At 39.1% G+C, this 18427-nt stretch overlaps 2 protein-coding genes and 2 non-coding genes across 5 annotated transcripts in view; 1 reads left to right on the forward strand and 3 right to left on the reverse strand.

The window, feature by feature from the left end:
• Positions 1-1676: 1676 nt before the first annotated feature.
• On the reverse strand, positions 1677-7080 carry gnl3 (G protein nucleolar 3). The gene is made up of 15 exons (XM_008409291.3): positions 6939-7080; positions 6721-6779; positions 6381-6521; positions 6123-6242; positions 5748-5828; positions 5543-5675; positions 5323-5426; positions 4260-4410; positions 4078-4165; positions 3814-3991; positions 3592-3734; positions 3257-3393; positions 2956-3095; positions 2697-2760; positions 1677-2611 (listed from the first exon to the last, which is right to left on the reverse strand). The coding sequence occupies exons 1-15, from the start codon at positions 6949-6951 to the stop codon at positions 2511-2513; spliced, it is 1653 nt and encodes a 550-aa protein (XP_008407513.1). The 5' UTR covers positions 6952-7080; the 3' UTR covers positions 1677-2510.
• Positions 3467-3540, reverse strand: LOC145551790 (small nucleolar RNA SNORD19). The gene has a single exon (XR_014087710.1). It is a non-coding gene; the product is annotated as a small nucleolar RNA SNORD19 (small nucleolar RNA).
• On the reverse strand, positions 4509-4640 carry LOC145551792 (small nucleolar RNA SNORA47). The gene has a single exon (XR_014087712.1). It is a non-coding gene; the product is annotated as a small nucleolar RNA SNORA47 (small nucleolar RNA).
• Positions 7081-10856: 3776 nt separating the features above from the next.
• camk1b (calcium/calmodulin-dependent protein kinase Ib) overlaps positions 10857-18427 on the forward strand; it is a 40620-nt gene continuing 33049 nt past the window's right edge. The window contains exons 1-2 of one of the 2 annotated variants that reach the window (XM_008409292.3): positions 10884-10995; positions 15582-15594. In XM_008409292.3, coding sequence (XP_008407514.1) covers positions 15584-15594 — 11 coding nt within the window. In that variant the 5' untranslated portion in view covers positions 10884-10995; positions 15582-15583. Of the gene's footprint in view, positions 10996-15581; positions 15595-18427 lie in introns of both variants that reach the window. The other variant, XM_008409293.3, reaches the window with a different exon arrangement.

Consider the following 18427-nt stretch of genomic DNA (forward strand, 5'->3'; position numbering starts at 1 on the left):
GAGGGAGGTCAGCAAGATGAGGGAGCTGAGGAAAATGTCCACATGGTACCAACTCAGTGAAATGTTCACAAGGGCCATGCCCGCACTCAACCCCGCAAATATGTATGGAAAGTCCAAGTCTTGTTGACCAGTGTGTGGCAACGTATCCCCACAGACGTAGAAACAAGTGGTGGTACATCAGAGTGTTTTCATTTTTTGGATGCGACTGTTGTAAATGCCTGGCGACTCCACCAGGATTGGAAAAGATGAATCTCCTCATCTTCAAAGCTTCTGTGGCCCGTGCACTGATAAATTCTGGCTCCGTTCAGCAAAACAGAAGAGGAAGACCCAGTGGAGCCCCACCTCCAGCAAAGTGCAGAGCAGTGACGAAAGTACCCAGTGAAGTCGGGTTCAGCGCAGGAAATCACTTGCCCGAGCTCACCCAAGTCAAAAATGCAGATGCCACGATGCTGCATGCACAAGGAAGACCAAATACATCTGCATGCAGTGCCATATGGCACTGTGCCCTGGATGCTTTTCCAATTTTCATGTAGCCTAGGAGTTAGAAAAATTAGTTAGGAAAGAAGTTAGAAGAGAAGTTTTGGAGATGCAGGTGTTTGATGAAGATTGTTCTCTTGGTTTAGACTAAACAGAAGGGCTATAGGATGTTAAGAGTGTATGAAAGTATGTTCAAGTGCTTTTCAAAGCCCACAATGGACTAAGTGGTCATGGATATATGATCAAGCTCAGATTAAATTATTCTTCAGTTAAGTTCATACTGTTCTGAGTGCTGAAGCGCATGCAGTCCACTGTAGTAGACATTTCTGTAACTTCCTGAAAAAAATGTTTGAAAAAAAAAGTTCATATTTTTTTTAATGCCCCAAAGAGTAAAAACAGATTTTTAAAAAATTTTGACTCAGGGATTCATAATTCAAGCATCAGAGGGTTAATATTTTGCATTCCTAATTAGTAGGAACCCTATTCCACCAGATGAACCACATGCAGCTGCTTATTTAAAGCCAGTCATATCTGTTGGTCCTCAGTTTAGCTTCGACACAGAAGTTAAACTCAAAGCTTAAAATGTACTAAACAAAAGCAGTACTGTCTAAATTTAAGATTACATTTTTTTATACTTGTTAAACTGCTGGAAGGCTGCCAAGAGAAATGGTCATTTATTGTAATTGCTTAATTATGGCCTTAATAAAAGCTTAACTGTTGCTAAATGATAGCTTAGAGTAAGATAAAGGATTTTTCTGTTTACAGAGCAGTAATGATATAGTGGCCAGTGTGTATATATGTGTGCTAACTCTCCTAATGGCTGTCAGTGCTTAAAATACTTTAGGATTTTTTTTTTTTGCACACAAGATTTATCCAACCTTTTTTTTTAACCAGTATTTAAAAACCTCAAGTTGACCACTTTAAATACAACCTCAAACTTCCCCCCTGCCCAACTACGCTAGTGTAAAACTGAACACTAACATTCCTTGTTACACTGTGGATTTTTAATGATAAACAGACCACTAACCTCTGCATTGCCTTGGCATTTGCACAAATACTGCATGCCTCGTTTGCTTTTTAAGTAGTTTGCGGTTCTGTGTTTCGTACAATACCAATAAAGTATATTTGCTGTTTCCTAAAATGTGAAATTACTACTTTTATAGGGGAAAAATGTAAACATTGTTTAAGGAAAAAAAGGACACATTCTACTTTTGATTTAATAGTTTGTAGGTGCATATCTATATACACGGTTATAGATTAAGATTCTGCAAATAACCTCCAGTCACAATCAAGTATATACACAACTGCTTAATAAGAAAGTCAGTCACATAGGTATCAAATTATCTTGATTGGTAAGGGTGGATAGGTAGATTTAAGGGGGAAAAACCTATCTGAGGGTTAAATTACATCCATGAGTGGAGGTACGTTTCACCGTTCTTTAGGTTTGAGTACAAGCAGGAGTTTCAGAGCACCTGGCCTAATAATAGTGACGTCAAACAGCAGGATAAGCAAATGTAACCACATTCCTGGAAGTGACTCAGCCTTTTTAAAGACCATATTTCCATAACACGATACAGTTCTCACCACTGTAACTCCCTGTTTTGTTTTCTACAGCTCAATGCAAGTCCTAATGGGATCAGCTGGCAAACAATGGAGCAAAGTTTAAAGCAGTAATCACTGAAAACAATTCTCCGTGTTTTGGTTCAGCCAACACTTCAATGTGGAATCAGGTGGACAATGTCTGGAAGTTAAGACAACTCAGGTCTGATGAAAAGATAAAATAGGAGTAAAGATGCAGGGATTCATTTCTGTGCACACCACGTGTTTCCATCCATGTGTAATATAATCTGACCAATCAGCAGTTTGTTTCCACACTACTTTATGGCAGTAGCCTGGCTAGTTTATGGGTATCTGTGCCATTTACATGGTTTAGTTAACAACCGGGGATCAAAAACAAAAACACAAAGCTGTTCTCCGTCATGAGTAGTTCCAGCTCTGGGTGGTGAAAAGAGTCCATGAATCAAGGGGAGAGTTCATTTAAAATCAGTGTTGAAGTCGTAAGCATCATCTGTATAAACGGTAGAGAGGCTGATGTCGACAGGGACAGGCTGGAAATGAACCTTACTGGGTTTATCTGCAATAAAAAGGCAAAACATTACCATGCTTATTTATTAGCACATATTTAAACCGATAAAAATCTATGCAAAAAATAAAAATACCTTTGACTGTTTTCTGCAGCTTCTCAAGTTCCTCCGTTTCATGCAACTCCTCTGTTTCTCCAGGCTGCAAGAAAAGCAGACAGAAGTTTTATTTATTTGTTTGTATCCAAGTGCTCTAAGAGACACGGTGATTAAAATCAGTCATCGGGATCAGAGTTGGATTAGAAGTCTTCATAAAAGAAATCAAGACTTGCATTTTTATCCTCATTTCCAGAAGTTAAAACAAATGCCATGCAAGTGCATTTCTATGCATCATTACCATGTCATTCTCACTGTTGCGCTGCGCCTCCCTCTCTGCAGGTGGTCGCTCTTCAGGGACGGCGGCCACCGTCAGCAGACCTGCAGTCGGCCCTCTGGAGACGAAGCCAATGCTGCTAGCCAGGTTTGGAAATTTTAAACCTGTGGAAGATATTTTTTTAGGGATAAAGATATAAAATTGGACGAAAGGTACAGCACCTTACAGACGTAATCGTACCATTTCAAACTTTCACATTTTTTTCATGTTACAAAAAATTGCTCACAAGCTTCTAAATGTGTAAACTCAGCTGTAACATTTATACCTTTCAGAATTTCCATGTTGCCTGCCTTCACTTTGGCTAGATCCCAGCCGTTCTGCATCTCAGCGACCACTTCCTCAGTCATGTAGTTTGGGAGGCTGTAGTTACCTGGCACTTTACAGTGGTAGCTTAATTTGGCTCTAGGGGGGGGGGGCAATAAAACATTTAATTTGTGTAATTTAAATGACACAAAAGCCAAACACTTGCTCCAGCTAAAGGGTTTGGATCAGAGTTGGATTAGAAGTCTTCATAGAGAACTCAAGAATTGCACTTTTTCCTCATTTCCAAAACAACACAGCTACCCGCTTTTACGAAACACCAACAAAAACGACGCTCACCCTGTCCAGTCGGTAAGGAAAGTGTTTGCTGCTTGCTCCATGTTTGGAACGCCGCCTTTCTGCAGGAAGCCTCGCTTTTTGGCCAACAAGGTCAAGAACTCCAGGGAACTCCTGAAGTCTGGGACGGTGTACTGAAGCATGACCTGAGACAAGAAGATAAAAGTTAGCAAAAATAGTTTAGCAGTTCCTTCTCACATTCTCTCTGACTGCAACAGCCAGTACCTGCGACTTATCACACTGCTTGAGCAACGTGTTTACGGCATCCAGCACCGTCTGCTGACCCTCCTCCACCTGCAGGCTCCTCAGGGCCATGGAGGCTGCTGGGTTGGACGGCGAAGCGACGACGCCCGGGCTGTCCATTAGCTTCACGGTCTTGGACATGTGCACCTCCTGCACGGTTCTGACGTGCAGGAAAGAGGATGTTGAATTATGAACAATGTTTTGGAGGCAAGATGTTTTAGCCACAAACATTTTTTCTTTGCTTACTTTGTGGTGCCTTTTGCAATACCAACATGGCATGCCATCATCCCTTTCAAGTTGTTAATCAGGCTGCTCTTCCCTACATTAGGAAAGCCTGGGAGGAAGAAAAAAAAAGTTCATAAAAAGGATAGGAATTGATACATTTTATAATATTAAGCAAGCAAAGTGACCGATTCGAATAAACTTACCAACAACGCCCACTTTGAGTGCGGCTTCGCTCTGCGTCTTAGCGGCATAAGCCGACAGTAGCTCGGCGAGACACTCGCTGCCAAAACACGCTGCTCCTTTGGACCTGTCCAGGACTTCGTTGGAGGGCACAACTCTTTTCCTTTTGGTTTTCTGATGAACAAAGAGCACAACGTGATCGACTCAGTTAGCCTAGACACATTGAAAGGTAGACAGAGCTCACACCCACCACAACAGATATTTTTTTTATGCAAATGTTCCACAAAAGCACACATGGTCCCTCCTGATACAGGGACTAAACTGTGCCGTTTGTTGGTTATTCTCGGAGGTTATAACCAGTCAGAACAGCACTGGGCAAGCTGTTCAACTTTCTCAGTCCTCCACATAAAGACAAGACGTTCTTAGCCATTTAGAAAGGAAACCATTTTCTACAGAGAGATCGACTGTTCGTTCTGCCTCCAGGTATGAGTAGGAGTCGTCTTCCACAGGAAACTAATTTATACCAATCTTAGATATTTTACATGAATTAAAATGACACAGTAGCAGCCAGGAAGGCTGAATGTATTGCAATAAAGTTGCTCCATTTTATCCGTTTGAGCCTTTAACTTCTGTTTCAGAACACTAGAGGATGAAGGCAGGTTTTGGAAACTTTATAACAAAGGTAAGAATCTGTAGATTGCAGTTAGGCAAATTTACATCTCCTAAAGTTTATAATGTCTGTTTTTTTTTTTTTAGATAACTAAAACCTAAATGTGGGTTCTTTAAAGTACAGTTTGTAATCTTTAAGAATTTCTGTTCCTACAAATGATAAGATAGCCGCTTCAATGCAGACGTCTAAACTAGAACACAGATAAAAAAAACCAAGATCCAATTGTTAAACTAAAGCAGTGAAATGGCTCCTTTTTTGATTCCTGACTTTGTAGTCAATTTTGGACTCTGTCATTAACTCAAAAATCAATTTTTTTGATTGTAAAATATTAGACTCAATTTGTGAGGTAGCAAATCTAAGACAGATGTTATCGAAATGGGTAAAATGTTTTTTAAATGTTGAAAATCACATCTTACCACAGTTTTGTCCCGCATTTGTGTTGAAGCTTTGAATGCCACAACTGGAAACTCCCTTTGTAAACATTCGATCCACTTCTCTACATTTTCCTTTGGTACAAGATCTGCAGCAGAAAAAAAAGACAAAAAAACAAAAACAAAACATGAAAATCAAATCATGTTAAGAGCAAATAAAGTTTTATTTTCTCGGTTCAGCTGACAGCTTCTCATTTCCATTTACCTATTTTGGTCAACACAAAAAGTAATTTCTTTTTGCCCCCCAGTAGCACAGCCTCCTCCAATTGTGGGCACCTGCATCCCAGAGGATCCCGAGCATCAAGGACTTCGATTACAACATCAGACGCATCTATTACCTGCAAGAGGTGACTTTGTGAGTAAAGCTGAAGTGTATTGTACCAGACCTCACTGTAAGGGTGCAGGTATACCTTGTTTAGTTCACTGCAGAGGTGCTGCTTTGAGTTCTTGTTCGGTGCTAAACGTTTCACTGAATTACTTTCTGTGGTGTCCTATGCAAACAGATGGAGACAGACACCATAATCATTTATCTTGCCGTAAAAACAAAACAAAAAAAATTACCTACAAACAAAAATATATTTGTATTATTGCTTATTTCAGACATGAAAAAACTGCAGCATTTGCATTTAATAATTTGCTTTGTAAAACAACAATTAAAAATAAAAAATAAAAAATGGAGTGGTGTTTCAGTACTGGCTACTGATGAGGTAATCCAGTTACTAAAACATAAACGGTCCCCATCAGATTAAATTATCTCAGAAATGCCCACTGAGGTGGACTTTTACCGTTCGGGCCTTCTTGGCGCTTGGTTCTGCTTCTTTAACAGCGGCTTCCTTCTCTTTTTTCCTTTTCTGGGCCCGCTCTTCCTTTTTGGCTTGTCGTTTCCTTTCTTTCTCTTCTTCAATCTAAAAAAAAAAAAGAAGCAAGTTTTTCAAAAAATACATATGCACATGGAAACTAACTACCAACAGCCAGAAAAAAAGAAATCATTGCTAAATACTTTTTACACCCATCTAAACTAAGCTATTCGGATGCCAGCCCACCTGCAGCCTCCTTTGCTCTGCCTCTCTGAGGACCTCCTCCTTGAAGGGGGCGCTGTTGGGCACTCCGGGATCCTTCTTTACATGCTTCTTCAATCCTTTCTTTTTAGCCTCTTTTTTTAACTTTCTGTTATGCTCCCGAACCTGAGATCAGAGCGGAATATTACTAAGGTTATTGTGGGAGAAGCAGCGATGTAATTTGTGTACATAAGCATGCAAAAAAAAAAAAAAAACGTATCGTAATGATGTACTATGGCAAACATGCAAGAAATGTAGTTCAAAGATATTTTATCTATAAAGGTAGTAACGTAAAAACACTGATATACGACAAAAAGCCACTCACCTTCTTCTGTATTTTATAACGTTTGGAGCAGGATACCCTTTTACTTGCTTTCCTTAACTCTGAAGAGAATGAAAGCTTCGTTAGCTCGGTTAAACCTCGATTAGTCTTAGAAAAAGCTCATGTAACCTGACCCCAGTGAACAAAATGGACAACCCGGTCCATTAAAACATTAAAAAGCTGCTCTTCGTGGACCATTTACTGTATGTAAATACACTTACTTGGTCTTTTCATTGTGTCGCTGTTGATCTGCCAATGTGACTGAACGGCTCACACGTGGAAACAGCACAAGTGAAGTTAGATGTTGCCTCTTCGATTTCACGAAGTCCGTAAATGAACTTCTGCCACCTGCTGACTTGGAGGCGTATAACACCTTATTTTCCTCAAATGTTCATTCAGATATTTTCCACATTTTCTCATAATAACTAACCTAAACAGAACCCTAATATCACAACCACAAACCTTAATAAATGTTAAGAGATGGACCAACATGAAGTATTTTATAATCGTGTCTTACAACAAAAGTGAGGAATCATTGCAAACAGTGAGGATGGCGAGTGTTTTAAATCTGGACTTTGGGCCATTCTAACACACAAACAGACAGAGATAAACAATTCTGTAGAAGCTCTAGCTGCTTGCTGAGTGTTGTTGTCTGGCTGAAAGATGAGCCTCCACCCCAATATCATTTCTTTTGCAGCTTCCAAAAGGTTTCAGTCCAGGACTGCCCTGTATTTGATGTAAGAATACCTGATTATGAGGTTCTGTCCTTTATATGAGCATTAATTAGAACTTAGACATTATAGCCTGCTTGAATTTGGCAACAAATACATCCACCAATATTGAAAAAAATATGTCAAGTCTGATGAGACTCCATCTGGAAAACAGAACAGACGTTGGACACCATGTCTATGTAGCAGCCTGGAGGTGGCAGCAGTAAGCTTCGCTCAAGTTTGTCTGAGGTTGAAACCAAAACTACAAGTAAAAATAAGTTTCTAGATTAATTGTTTTCTCCAGCAGACTACAGCACATTGTAGTAACCTATCACAACTGTTGGTAAATTTTAATCAAGTTAAACCGGTAGCTATGAAATTGTAGTTATTTTAAAATGATGTAAAATATTAAAGTAGAGTCATTACATTGCGTGTCTTTTTTCATATTTATTGAACCTTGTGGACTTTGCATGCAATAAATGTTTCAGCACTGAGGTCTACATCTGTAAACATGTTTCCTACCCTCTGTGCTCATCTGCTATGATTCTTCCCTACAGCAAACCAAAGTGCTATCTCCTGATCTCCTTGCAGTCCCTGAAAGATCTGCACTCTTAGCATATCCTGTTTTACTTGCTTGAGAGCTTCATTGACAGCAGCTTTCAAATGCTAATGCCACACTTGAAACCAACTCCACACTTTTTAAAGGCTTAATTATTGAATACATGCTAGAGAAAGAGCACACACCTGTTCGTGAACCAGTTCTGGAGATGTCAGCTTTCCGACTGACGTTTTGGCCAATAATGTATAAGGTTCCCACACATGAAGGAGAAGAAATTTTAAAAATCATCTGGCTTGCTGCTGTGTTGGTTCTTAAGCCCTTCTCTCAAGATCAAACACAACTGGTTACTGGATATCATTAGCATGTGGATACTTGACCCTTTTCTTTTAAATTACGCCTACATTAGGTGTGTTAAAGCTGCTGTTATTGGTTAATATTTTAATCTCAAAATCTCAAGATCCGTTTTCTTGGCATGCTCATCAGTGCATGCATGGTAGCTGAAAATTTTTTTTTTTTTAAATGTGATAAGCATGCACTTTGCACTGAACCGACTTGACATGCCTAACCACTCTCAAAAACCACAAACCAAACCAAATCAATCACAAACTGAATAATGTACATTGCTGTCTATAAAAAAAAGAAGTAAAACAGTCACGGCATAAACATCAAAGAAAAAATTTCATTAAAAATATTTTCAGAACTACAGCAGGACTCAAAACAACCAGGCATCATCAATAAAAACCAACAATATGGGACAATATGGGACAATATGGGATCTCTTAAAGGGGGACATCTTGTTTTTGTCATTCAACCCAGCCATTATGTATTATATTGAGTCCATATAAATTTTTCTCCAGCTGGATGGGTGCTAAGTGGGCCTGGCCTCATAACGTGCTTCTTGCATGGAACTCATTTATGTTGACTAAACAGAATCCATATTGGCAAAACAAGTTGGGCACCCTATCCAGTTCTTAGCTCTCAAACACGTCAAAAGCCCCAACTCTCATTTGAAACCCAGAGGTGTCTTTCATAAAATCTATAACTAGGGGTCATTACATCGTGGACAACCCCATCTGAAGTTTCCACTTTAAACATTTCGAATTCATGTGGCCCCATACAGATTCTTATATATAAATTGCAATGTATTGAAAGGCCATTCTATTTCAGAAATTTGATTTAAAAATGGAAACTCCCAATTTGCATATTAGTGACATCCACAGTGATATATTTATTTAGGTCACAATTGTAATGATTACACCTCACAGCTAAGGAAAACTAAATTGTTGACTTCTCAGAAAGTCTTCATATTCATTAAGACTGTAAAGGACTTTTTAAACAAAAATGTTGTGTTGTGGTCATACCACAGAGAACACTGCTGATTTGAATTGTTTCCACTGTGGTCTCTTACAGCGTGAGTCAAACTCAAGGTTTGCAGGCCAAATGTGGTCAGCCATAGCTTGATGATAACATTTGTACGCATAAATATATATATATATTTTTTTTTAAATCTAAACAGTTTTACCAGTGAACTAGCAAATTATATGAATGTGAAAAGATGTATAATAATGTTTAGCTTGAAGAAGTACCCAATGAATGCAAAGACAAATATTTATTAATATTTAAACAGTTTGTTAATGGTTAGTTTTATAAGTACCGTCTGCCACAAGTGACCCATCAAGGAGAATCACGAGAATCAATATTGATATTCCTCAAAATGAAAATGAGTTTGACACCAGTGTCCTATAGGGTACACCGCAAAAAGATAAATGCAAAAGACATCAGCTGTTCACAAAGCACTGTATGCGTGCTATGAAAAAAGTTGAGTCGAGAGAAAATAGTGTTTGAAAAAGTTGCCCAAACAACAGGGATGAGCACAGGCTTGGGAGGATTGTGAAGCAAAAGCCGCACAAGAGCTCGGGGAGATCAGCAAGGTTTGGGCTGCAGTTGGAGTCGGTACTTTATGAGCCTCCACACACAGACATATCCAGGATATGGCCTACAATCGTCATACTCCTTGTGTTAAGTATCTCCTGAACTTTAGACAATATCAGAACTATATGACTCAGGCAAATGACTAGACTGTAGTTTGGTGGTCCAAAGTCCTATTTTCAGATTTTCATTAATTCTTCATTTAGAAATCAAAGTTCCAGAGTATGAAAACAAAGGTTAGAGACAATTACAAATTACCAGTGGGAAGTTTCCACAGTCTTTGGGGAGCTCTCCTAGTGTTGTCCAATGTGTTTTATTAAGTCCAAAGAACAGCCATCTTCCAGATAAGTTTAGATCACGTCCTTCCTTCTCCTGACAAGCTTTTATGGAAATGCTGATTTCATTTTTCTGTTGGACTAATCACCCGCACTACATGTGGAATACCTGGATTAATGACCATTGCGTCACTGTGCAATTAATGGACAGCAAAACTAAGAATCACAGAGAATCTGTGGGATGCTGTCAAGAGGAAGATTAGAGAAACCTCACCCAACAGTATAATAAATATTAATTTTCACCAGACAAATATTTCTGCGTTAAACTCATGTGATGTTTTTCATTAGCATTATATTTAATGTATCATTTGAGAAGTGGCTGTGTGTTTAGTTGTGTGTGGTGGAGCAGATGGAGCTTCTCTCCTTGGGCACCATGCAAACCTGCCGCCTCTGCTAGTATCATTCAGTTGTATCAGCAGTGTCATGCACATCTATACAGACTGTACTTAGCAGCAGGTGTCGCTTGTTACAGTCCCTGCCAAACCTCCACGCCTATGATAGCAAGTGGAGTCACTCGCTCGCGAGTACAGTGAACCGTTTTACCTGAGCGCCGCATCTCGGGCGCTGATTGGCTCGCTGGGTGTCCGACCCTTAGGTGACGTCAGGAGCACTGCTGCGGGTGAGGCGGGTGAGGCTGCCTCTCAGTCCAGCCTCAGTGAGACAGAGAGCGCTCCGAGCAGCTGCAGCAGTGCCAGCAGCAGAGACAGACGCGGTGACTGGACCTCACTGACCCGGACATTCACAGGTAAGGAGGACTCACGTTGAACCGTCGGCTCACTAACTTTATCTGTGACTCTCCGAGGGACCCAGCAAGGCGTGGCTTGTCGTGTTTGTTCTGACACCTTTCTTCTTCCCTTCACGCAACATTTATCAGCCTGTCTGTTTTTATTATCCGACTCCCTTACTCACAGTTAGTAATGCATACTTCATTACTGAAAGTCTGTTAATAAGCCCTTAACAATTAACTCGTTTTATAAGAGCCTGCTAGTCATAAGTACAGTGGAGTCATTCTGTTTTGCGCTCTCATTCACATTATAAAGAGAACCTCTATGTTACGAGCAAATACTGACGTGAAATTCGGCCAGCATTGAGGCACTGAGGTGAGAGCTTTCTCTTCCCCCTTCACACCAGTCACTACTACAAAAGTGAGTACTACCGGAATTAATGTGGCTTAAGACGGATTTAAACTCTTTGGTGTGACTACTAACAAATACTTCAAGGTCTTGAGGACCCCCTGGTGGTGAAATTAATCCTCAAAATACACAATCAGAGCTGCGTGTAAGTTGTCATGATGTGAAATTCTCCTCTTATTTAGCTTCAGTTCTCTCCCCTGTCTGTTTGATGTCTTTCTCTCACATGTGAAGCGTGCTGATCAATTAATAGGCCCACATTAAGAGATTTGTTGTGCGTCATTAACACAGGCTGACCAATCGACCCCCATCATCAGCCAGTGGGTGCACAGGGCTGATTGATATGCAGCCCTGCTGAGGCACTGTGCCAAGCCCTCGAAATCTGTTTTGTGAATCAAACAACAAGTGATGATGGCAGAGACTTGCGTTAATGAACTGTGAATCACACAGACCGCTTTTTCTGTGTTTGTGCTGGGAAAAAAAACATGTTGCACTTGGCACATCGGGGGAAAGCGCTCGCCCACTGCTGTAGAGGCCTTGAGGTTCTGACTTCAGCAGTTTGACCCGGTGAATCATTTTTAGTGTTATTGTTGTGTGAAATATGTGAATGGAGCTCTCTGTCTTGTTGACTCTGTCTGTGTCAGGCTTTTTGCGTGTTTTATCCTGCTCATATCTGTGCTTGTCTACCATTTCCTCAGAAATACGAGTGGTGATGTGAAGTGAAATCTGATCCAAAAATCAAGGGGCCGATGTAGGAAAGGCATACCTTTTGGTTGTCAGACTGATCATATCGGTCAAGCTGAATTCTGCAAGTGAAATAATTCTCTTTGTGCCTTATTCAGTCTCTTTGCATAAACAATGCTGTGAAAAGCACCCTCTCACTCACAAATATCTTATATTTTTGCTTTTTTCAAACTTCACACTAATTTTATGTCAGATAAAGATAACCTGAGTAAATCAAAAGTAGTGTTCGAATATATTTTATATAGCAAGAGAATAATGCTATCTGAGTCAACCTGACTATGCAATTGTAATTGACCTATAAACCAATAATTCTTGGGTATGTATCCTTTGGACTGAAGTCCAGTCTTTGACTAAGCCACACAAAACCCCTCTATTTTTTGCTTTGTTTGGAACTATTTAGGGGTGCTATTGCTGTTTCACATTATTGTACTGCTGCATAACCCCAGTGTGCTTGAGCTTAAGGTCACAAACTGATGGCTGGACATTTTCTATCAGTATTTTTTGCTATAGAGCAGAATACATGACTCCATCAACCACAGTGAGCCATCCAGGGCCTGAAGCAACAAAGCAGCCCAGAACACCACAGTACTAGAGTACAACAATGTCCAGGTGCCAGTATAGTGCATTTTGTGAAATGCTGTTTTAGGTTTACACCAGATATAATGAAACGCACACCTTCTAAAAACTTCCACCCTTGTCTCATCAGTTCACTGAATATTTTACCAAAAGTTTTGAATAATCATAAGGCAAATGAGAAACAAGCCTTTATGCTCTTTTTGGTCAGTGTTTCCTTGAAGCCCTCCCCTTCTGCTCCCCAAGTCTCTTTCTGATTATTCAATCACAAACATCAACCTCAGCTGAAGAATGTCAGGCCTGGGATGCTTTAGATGTCTTTCTTAGTCATTCTTCTACTTACTGGATGAGTCGCAGATGTGCACCTGGGGTAATTTTCATAAACCAGCCATTGTTGGGAAGGTTCACCATTGTTCCAATGTCCCAAAGCCTTAATGATAGTTTTGTAACCCTTTACAGACCTATTGGCCAATGAATTTGTTTCTCAATTTCTTTAGCGTTCCCTTTGGCCTACTTCATGTTGCTAGATAGCTTCTGTGGTCTGCCAAAATTAGGTCAGGATGTTTCTTGTGTAACTAAACTCAGAATTCAAAAAATGTATACAGTAAATTCATAATTGAACAGGGGGTGTGATTACTTTTTCCACATAAGATGGATTTGGATAGACATTTCCCTTTAATAAATAAGTTATTTGTATTTTAAAGCAATTCAGGTTTATTTCTTTCTGATAATAACATTTGTTTGATAATCTAAAACATTTAAGTGTGATGGAAAGGCAAAAACTGTTAGAAATCTGTCAAATGGCAAAAATCTTTCACTGCAATATATGTAAAAAATATTGACAAACTAATTAAAGTAAAAGCCCATTCATTGATCACAAAGGCTTTTATCTGTGGCCTAATTACTAGAGTTTCCTGGAAAACCTTTTACTGACTGTCGGGATTTCTTTCATTTTTGCAGAGTTTTTTTTTGCTAATGCAACAAATTAAAGTAACAAGCACTGATACTAAAAAGTGGTGGACAGTGGTGGTAGTAGTTCAACATAAAATGAAGTATATATGTATGAATATTCTTGATCTATCAAGGCATACATCCCTAACCATCATCTCATTTATGAATAAGCAAACACACCTCAACCTACAAATAAAATCAATATTTATTTTGAACAAAGACAAGTGCAAACAATGTCTAAGAAGACATTGTTTGGGGAAATGCAACAAAAGCAGCACTTTTGTTGCATTTCCCCTGCCAACTGGAATAAGGTGCTAATTTGGTTGCCAACTACAACTTCTCTCAGGTTCTCTATGCCACTGAAAACACCATCACCTGGTGGTCCTCTGCTTCTGGTGCATATGCAAAGGAAAATCTGAACAAATTATCCTGTGATGCATAACTGCACACGTGATGATAAATATTTAACAGAGCAACTGATAAATGTTGCCTGTGTTTAAATGATGAGCTATAGAAAGTAATCAATGTCATGGTAGTGTTAAAGTTATGATTATTTTTAGGATTGGGCCACAGTTCAACAAATGTTATCAGAAAAGTGCTACGAACAACAACTGTTGGTGGAGAATCCTTAGCCCAGCACTGCTTTAGCCATGTGCAGGATTTTCTTGAATTTTAATGTAGTTACGTTTGCCATCATCACCACATGCTGGCATGTTATAGATACTGCAGAAAATTTGGGTGAAATTTGTTTTGTTTTGCATAAGTATTAATGTAAGAAAATATCTTGAGTCATCTAGCTGTGACTTAATTTGTTTTGTTCCTCTTCTTGCTGTGAAAGTTTTATTTGGGAAAGATTTTAAAATAGTTTCTGCAGGCACTGATGAGAGGAGCCTTTAATGCCTGGAGAGATTTTCTTCTCTTAAACATGTGGAAACTGAATGTGATTCCTTTATGCATTTCTTCAGAATTTTCTGCAGATTTTGCAAGTTTTCATCCAACCATAGACGTGCAATTTTTTTTTTTTAAACAAAACTAGGCAGCCAACTCTGTTTTCATTCTCAGATATTTTAAGGATGAATGTCCACAATTTCGTCATAATAACTAAGAAAAAAATAATTGTTTATTCATCCCTCTTATGCTCAGCACTTAATTATCACTTAAGTGCTGATTTCCAGTCAGGTAGTTACTCAGAACAGATATGGCCATTTGGGAGGGGTCATCTAAATGTTTGACAGGTGCCAGAAAAAAGTCCTCAGAGTGAGAAAACCCTTGTTCTACACATTTAAACATGTAGAAGATCACCCCATGTAAATGAATAAACTTTTTAGACTAAATGCTGTTTCTTTAAATGGTTGGGGATGAACGTTTTAGTGTGGAGCGCTGGCAAAGCAAAGAGTGAAATCTAATCATTTTTAAAAAAGTATTTTCCTGCTATGGTGGATTTGGCTCTGCAGGAATCTTGTCCCTTGACATGTGTTTTTGAGATGCAAAGTTTGGCAGCAGAACACCCTATGGTTTGGACCCTGCCAGAGACGACCTTTGCAGAAATGACATAATAAAACTGAAGTTGAGCCAAAAGAGAAAAGAAAAACGCTTTTTTAAAAACGTGATTATTATTACTGCATATGAACTCTAGAGAGAAGTATAGCAGTTTGGGGGAAATGAGTGGATTCGTACAGACATGTGCAGAGTTGTACTTTTTAAATATGTGTCTTTATTGGTTGTGTTAGACTGTTTTTATGTTTGATTATTGTGTGTGTGTGTGTGTGTGTGTATGTGTGTGCGTGCACTTGCTTAAAATGTTTGAAAAGGTTTGTTGTGTATCTAAAAGAACTGCAGTAATCATACTAATAAATGTTACTCCATGTCAGTTTGTCAAAATCAATCGTCACGTGTACATGTGTGTGTTTTTTCTGTCCACTGCATATCACAGGAATGGGAAACCAGTGAGTACAGAAACTCTCTCTGTGGGGAAAAAAAGGATGAATGCTGCATGTGACTTTCTGCTCAAGGAATGTGGTTATGATGTTGTGCATCTCCCAGCATCAGGCTTCTTCAGTCCTCTTGCTCCCTGGGGTTTGAGCACCCCGTTTTCACCCACGGGTCAAAAACACATCATCAGTGGAACCCGAGGAGCCTCTTTTGGTCCTCCTACATGCTCATACAATACCTGCATGTGTTTTTCCTCCACGGTCCACCAGTGTTTAAGCTTTGCCCCTTTTTTTGCCCCTATCAGTGTGAAACTTCAACCTTATTCTGCTGTTTATAGCATTTGTCTGTTTGACAAACAGACCCACTTGCTCATCTCTGACTATGTCCTGAAAACTCCAGTGGCTGGAAACCATTTAGAGTGCCTTGCAAACGTATTCATACCTCTTGAACCATTTCACAAGTCACACTGAAAACACACCAAAAAATCCAACAAAAAGTGATAAATGTAGCATTTGTATTCAGACCCCGTTGCTTGCAATGGATTTCAGTGCAACCAATTGTTTTACAAAGTATCCCCATTAGTAACTTAAGTTCACCTATTTGGCGCTTCATTTCAGTGATTGCATCCAATGTTTTTCATAGGAAATATACCTCCTAAAAACCAATACACCACAGAGGTCAGGGAGGATATAGTGGAAAGGTTAAAAACAGGATTAGTTTGTTAAATAATATCCCAGTCTTGGCATGTCTCAGAAAACTCAATCTGTCCTCAATCGTAGCACGACGAGAAACATACCAGGACTTAGTTGTTCAATGACATTGACGTGTTTGGGCAGGAACTGCATTAATCAAAGTAGTTTCTTAGAAACTCAACTCTGGAAGAGCTGCAGAGACCTCAAGCTCTGTTGAGGGGACAGCTGTTACTTGTACTCTCTGAAAAATCTGACTTTTTTGGAACAGTGGCAAGAAGAAAGGGAACTATTACATTTAAGTACACTAACGGTATGCCACTAGCCACATAGGATCTGGCCAGATGCAGGCCACACTTTAAATAAAAATAAAAAATAAAACTAAATGTAAAAATTAAGTATCTACATTTCTTGTGCTACAGAATTGTACACCACTTTGTGTTTGTCTGTCACATAAAAACCTGGCAAAGTACACTGACATTTATTTGCTGTAACATACCAAATGTGCAGAAGTTCAAGAGAAGTGAATACTTTTGGATTGCACTGAATGTTGTCTCGTGGGGACTATAACCTGCAGCCGCTTAAGCCAAAAGAATGGATGGAGTTTTAGATGCATACTTGCATTCGCTGGGCATAGCGACGTGCAGAACCTGAATGCAGATCAAAACCTAGAAAGTTGATGCATTCAGATTTTAAAATAACTTTCAGTATCACTTTTTCTCAGTGCATGAATTATCATCTATATCTTCACATGAGCAAGGTGAGATGCTACAAACAAGGTGGATGCAAGAGGTGCTTTCATTGTTTCTCTGGCTTCAGTTTGTGCAGTTCTTTCTTTATTTTTTGACTTCTTCTTCCCTGGAATGGTTTGGATGTCTTTCTGAAATGTTGCTGATCAGATAAAGAAAATAAAGTGAAAAATGTGAAATGATTTGTGTTTTAAATCGATACGCATTCTTTCCGCTGGTTAATAAAAGTGTTTTCCCTGCAGTGCATCAAAGTGATGTCTCAGATTTAGTTTTGATCAAGTCTGTAAAAACATGGGTTTCTTGACAATGACATGAATATCCAAGCACATTCCTCCCGCTCCCAGTAGTTTTAGAAATCAATTAATATTGTTGTTCCATAATAATTGTGTTCAAAAGGGCAGTTATAGGACCTTGCTTAGTTTTTTATGTAAGGGAGCTGGAAAGAATTTTCTAAGGAATTCCAAATGATGTTATCCTCATTCCAGAGTGCGTGTCCCAAGCGTCTCTTTCTCATTCACCCAAAGCTCCGACAGCAGGCAACTCTAGATAATGGTTTCTTAGGAATGGAGTAAACTCAATAACAAAAAGTTATTCTTGCGCTTTTGCCATTCTCATTCTGGATGAGGATTAACCATCCATTATTATTCATGTCTTATAACTTCTTTATCATTTTGTTCCTCCTCCACAAAGTTCTATTCTTGGTTCTTTTTTGACAAAACTCAGATATTTCTAAATAAAGAAATAAGATGCGTGGACTTTGGACTGTCCCCAGATCAGTTTTCAGAGAAAACGCGTACATAAAAATCATGCACTGTAATGGATCCTCATCCCACAACAACCAACTGGTGTCAAGTTGAATGTGCACTTAGGCATAGAGTTACACCCTACTCTTTATTTTTTGTTAACTGTAGAGCTGGTGTTAGATGCAGGAAGCAGTGGTTGCAAAAGAAGATTTACTAGCAAAGCTTTTACAGACATTTAACTAGACTTCCTCTTTGTTGCTTCCCTTAAATTCATCACTTTGCATGCCACTTTGTCAAGTCCAACTCGGTGACATTTCACTTTTGTCCTGCCTTTGTAACTAGATTGCAGATTAATGTGAAATAGCTAAGGTGTACAGGTAAAACCAGGTCTTTACATGCACTGTGTAAAAAGACCGCGCATGTCTGCTGTTTCATTAGACTTTTTTTTTTCTTTTGGAGAAAAATATGGGAATGCTTGACATTTTTGTTGGAGACCTCTTACCCCAAAACTAAAGTCACAAAACAATAGTAATTTTCAGTACCCCATCAGATTGTTTTTGAAACATATATATATATATATATGCATAAATGCTGCACTACTTGCACTATTATAAAGTAATAAGCTAGACAGCCTTCATACGGTTTCAAACAATGCATTACATCATC

The sequence above is a fragment of the Poecilia reticulata genome, chromosome 5 (assembly GCF_904066995.2).
Source record: "Poecilia reticulata chromosome 5, P_reticulata-male-v2, whole genome shotgun sequence".
Lineage (NCBI taxonomy): Eukaryota > Metazoa > Chordata > Actinopteri > Cyprinodontiformes > Poeciliidae > Poecilia > Poecilia reticulata.

Bases quoted from the DNA above. Each gene is read 5' to 3' on its own strand.
- gnl3 (XM_008409291.3), bottom strand. The intron at 3,096-3,256 runs GTATAAATGTTA...TATCTTCCACAG, and splicing joins CAACATGGAAATTCTGAAAG to GTTTAAAATTTCCAAACCTG. The intron at 2,761-2,955 runs GTAATGATGCAT...CTTTTCTTGCAG, and splicing joins GCAACAGTGAGAATGACATG to CCTGGAGAAACAGAGGAGTT.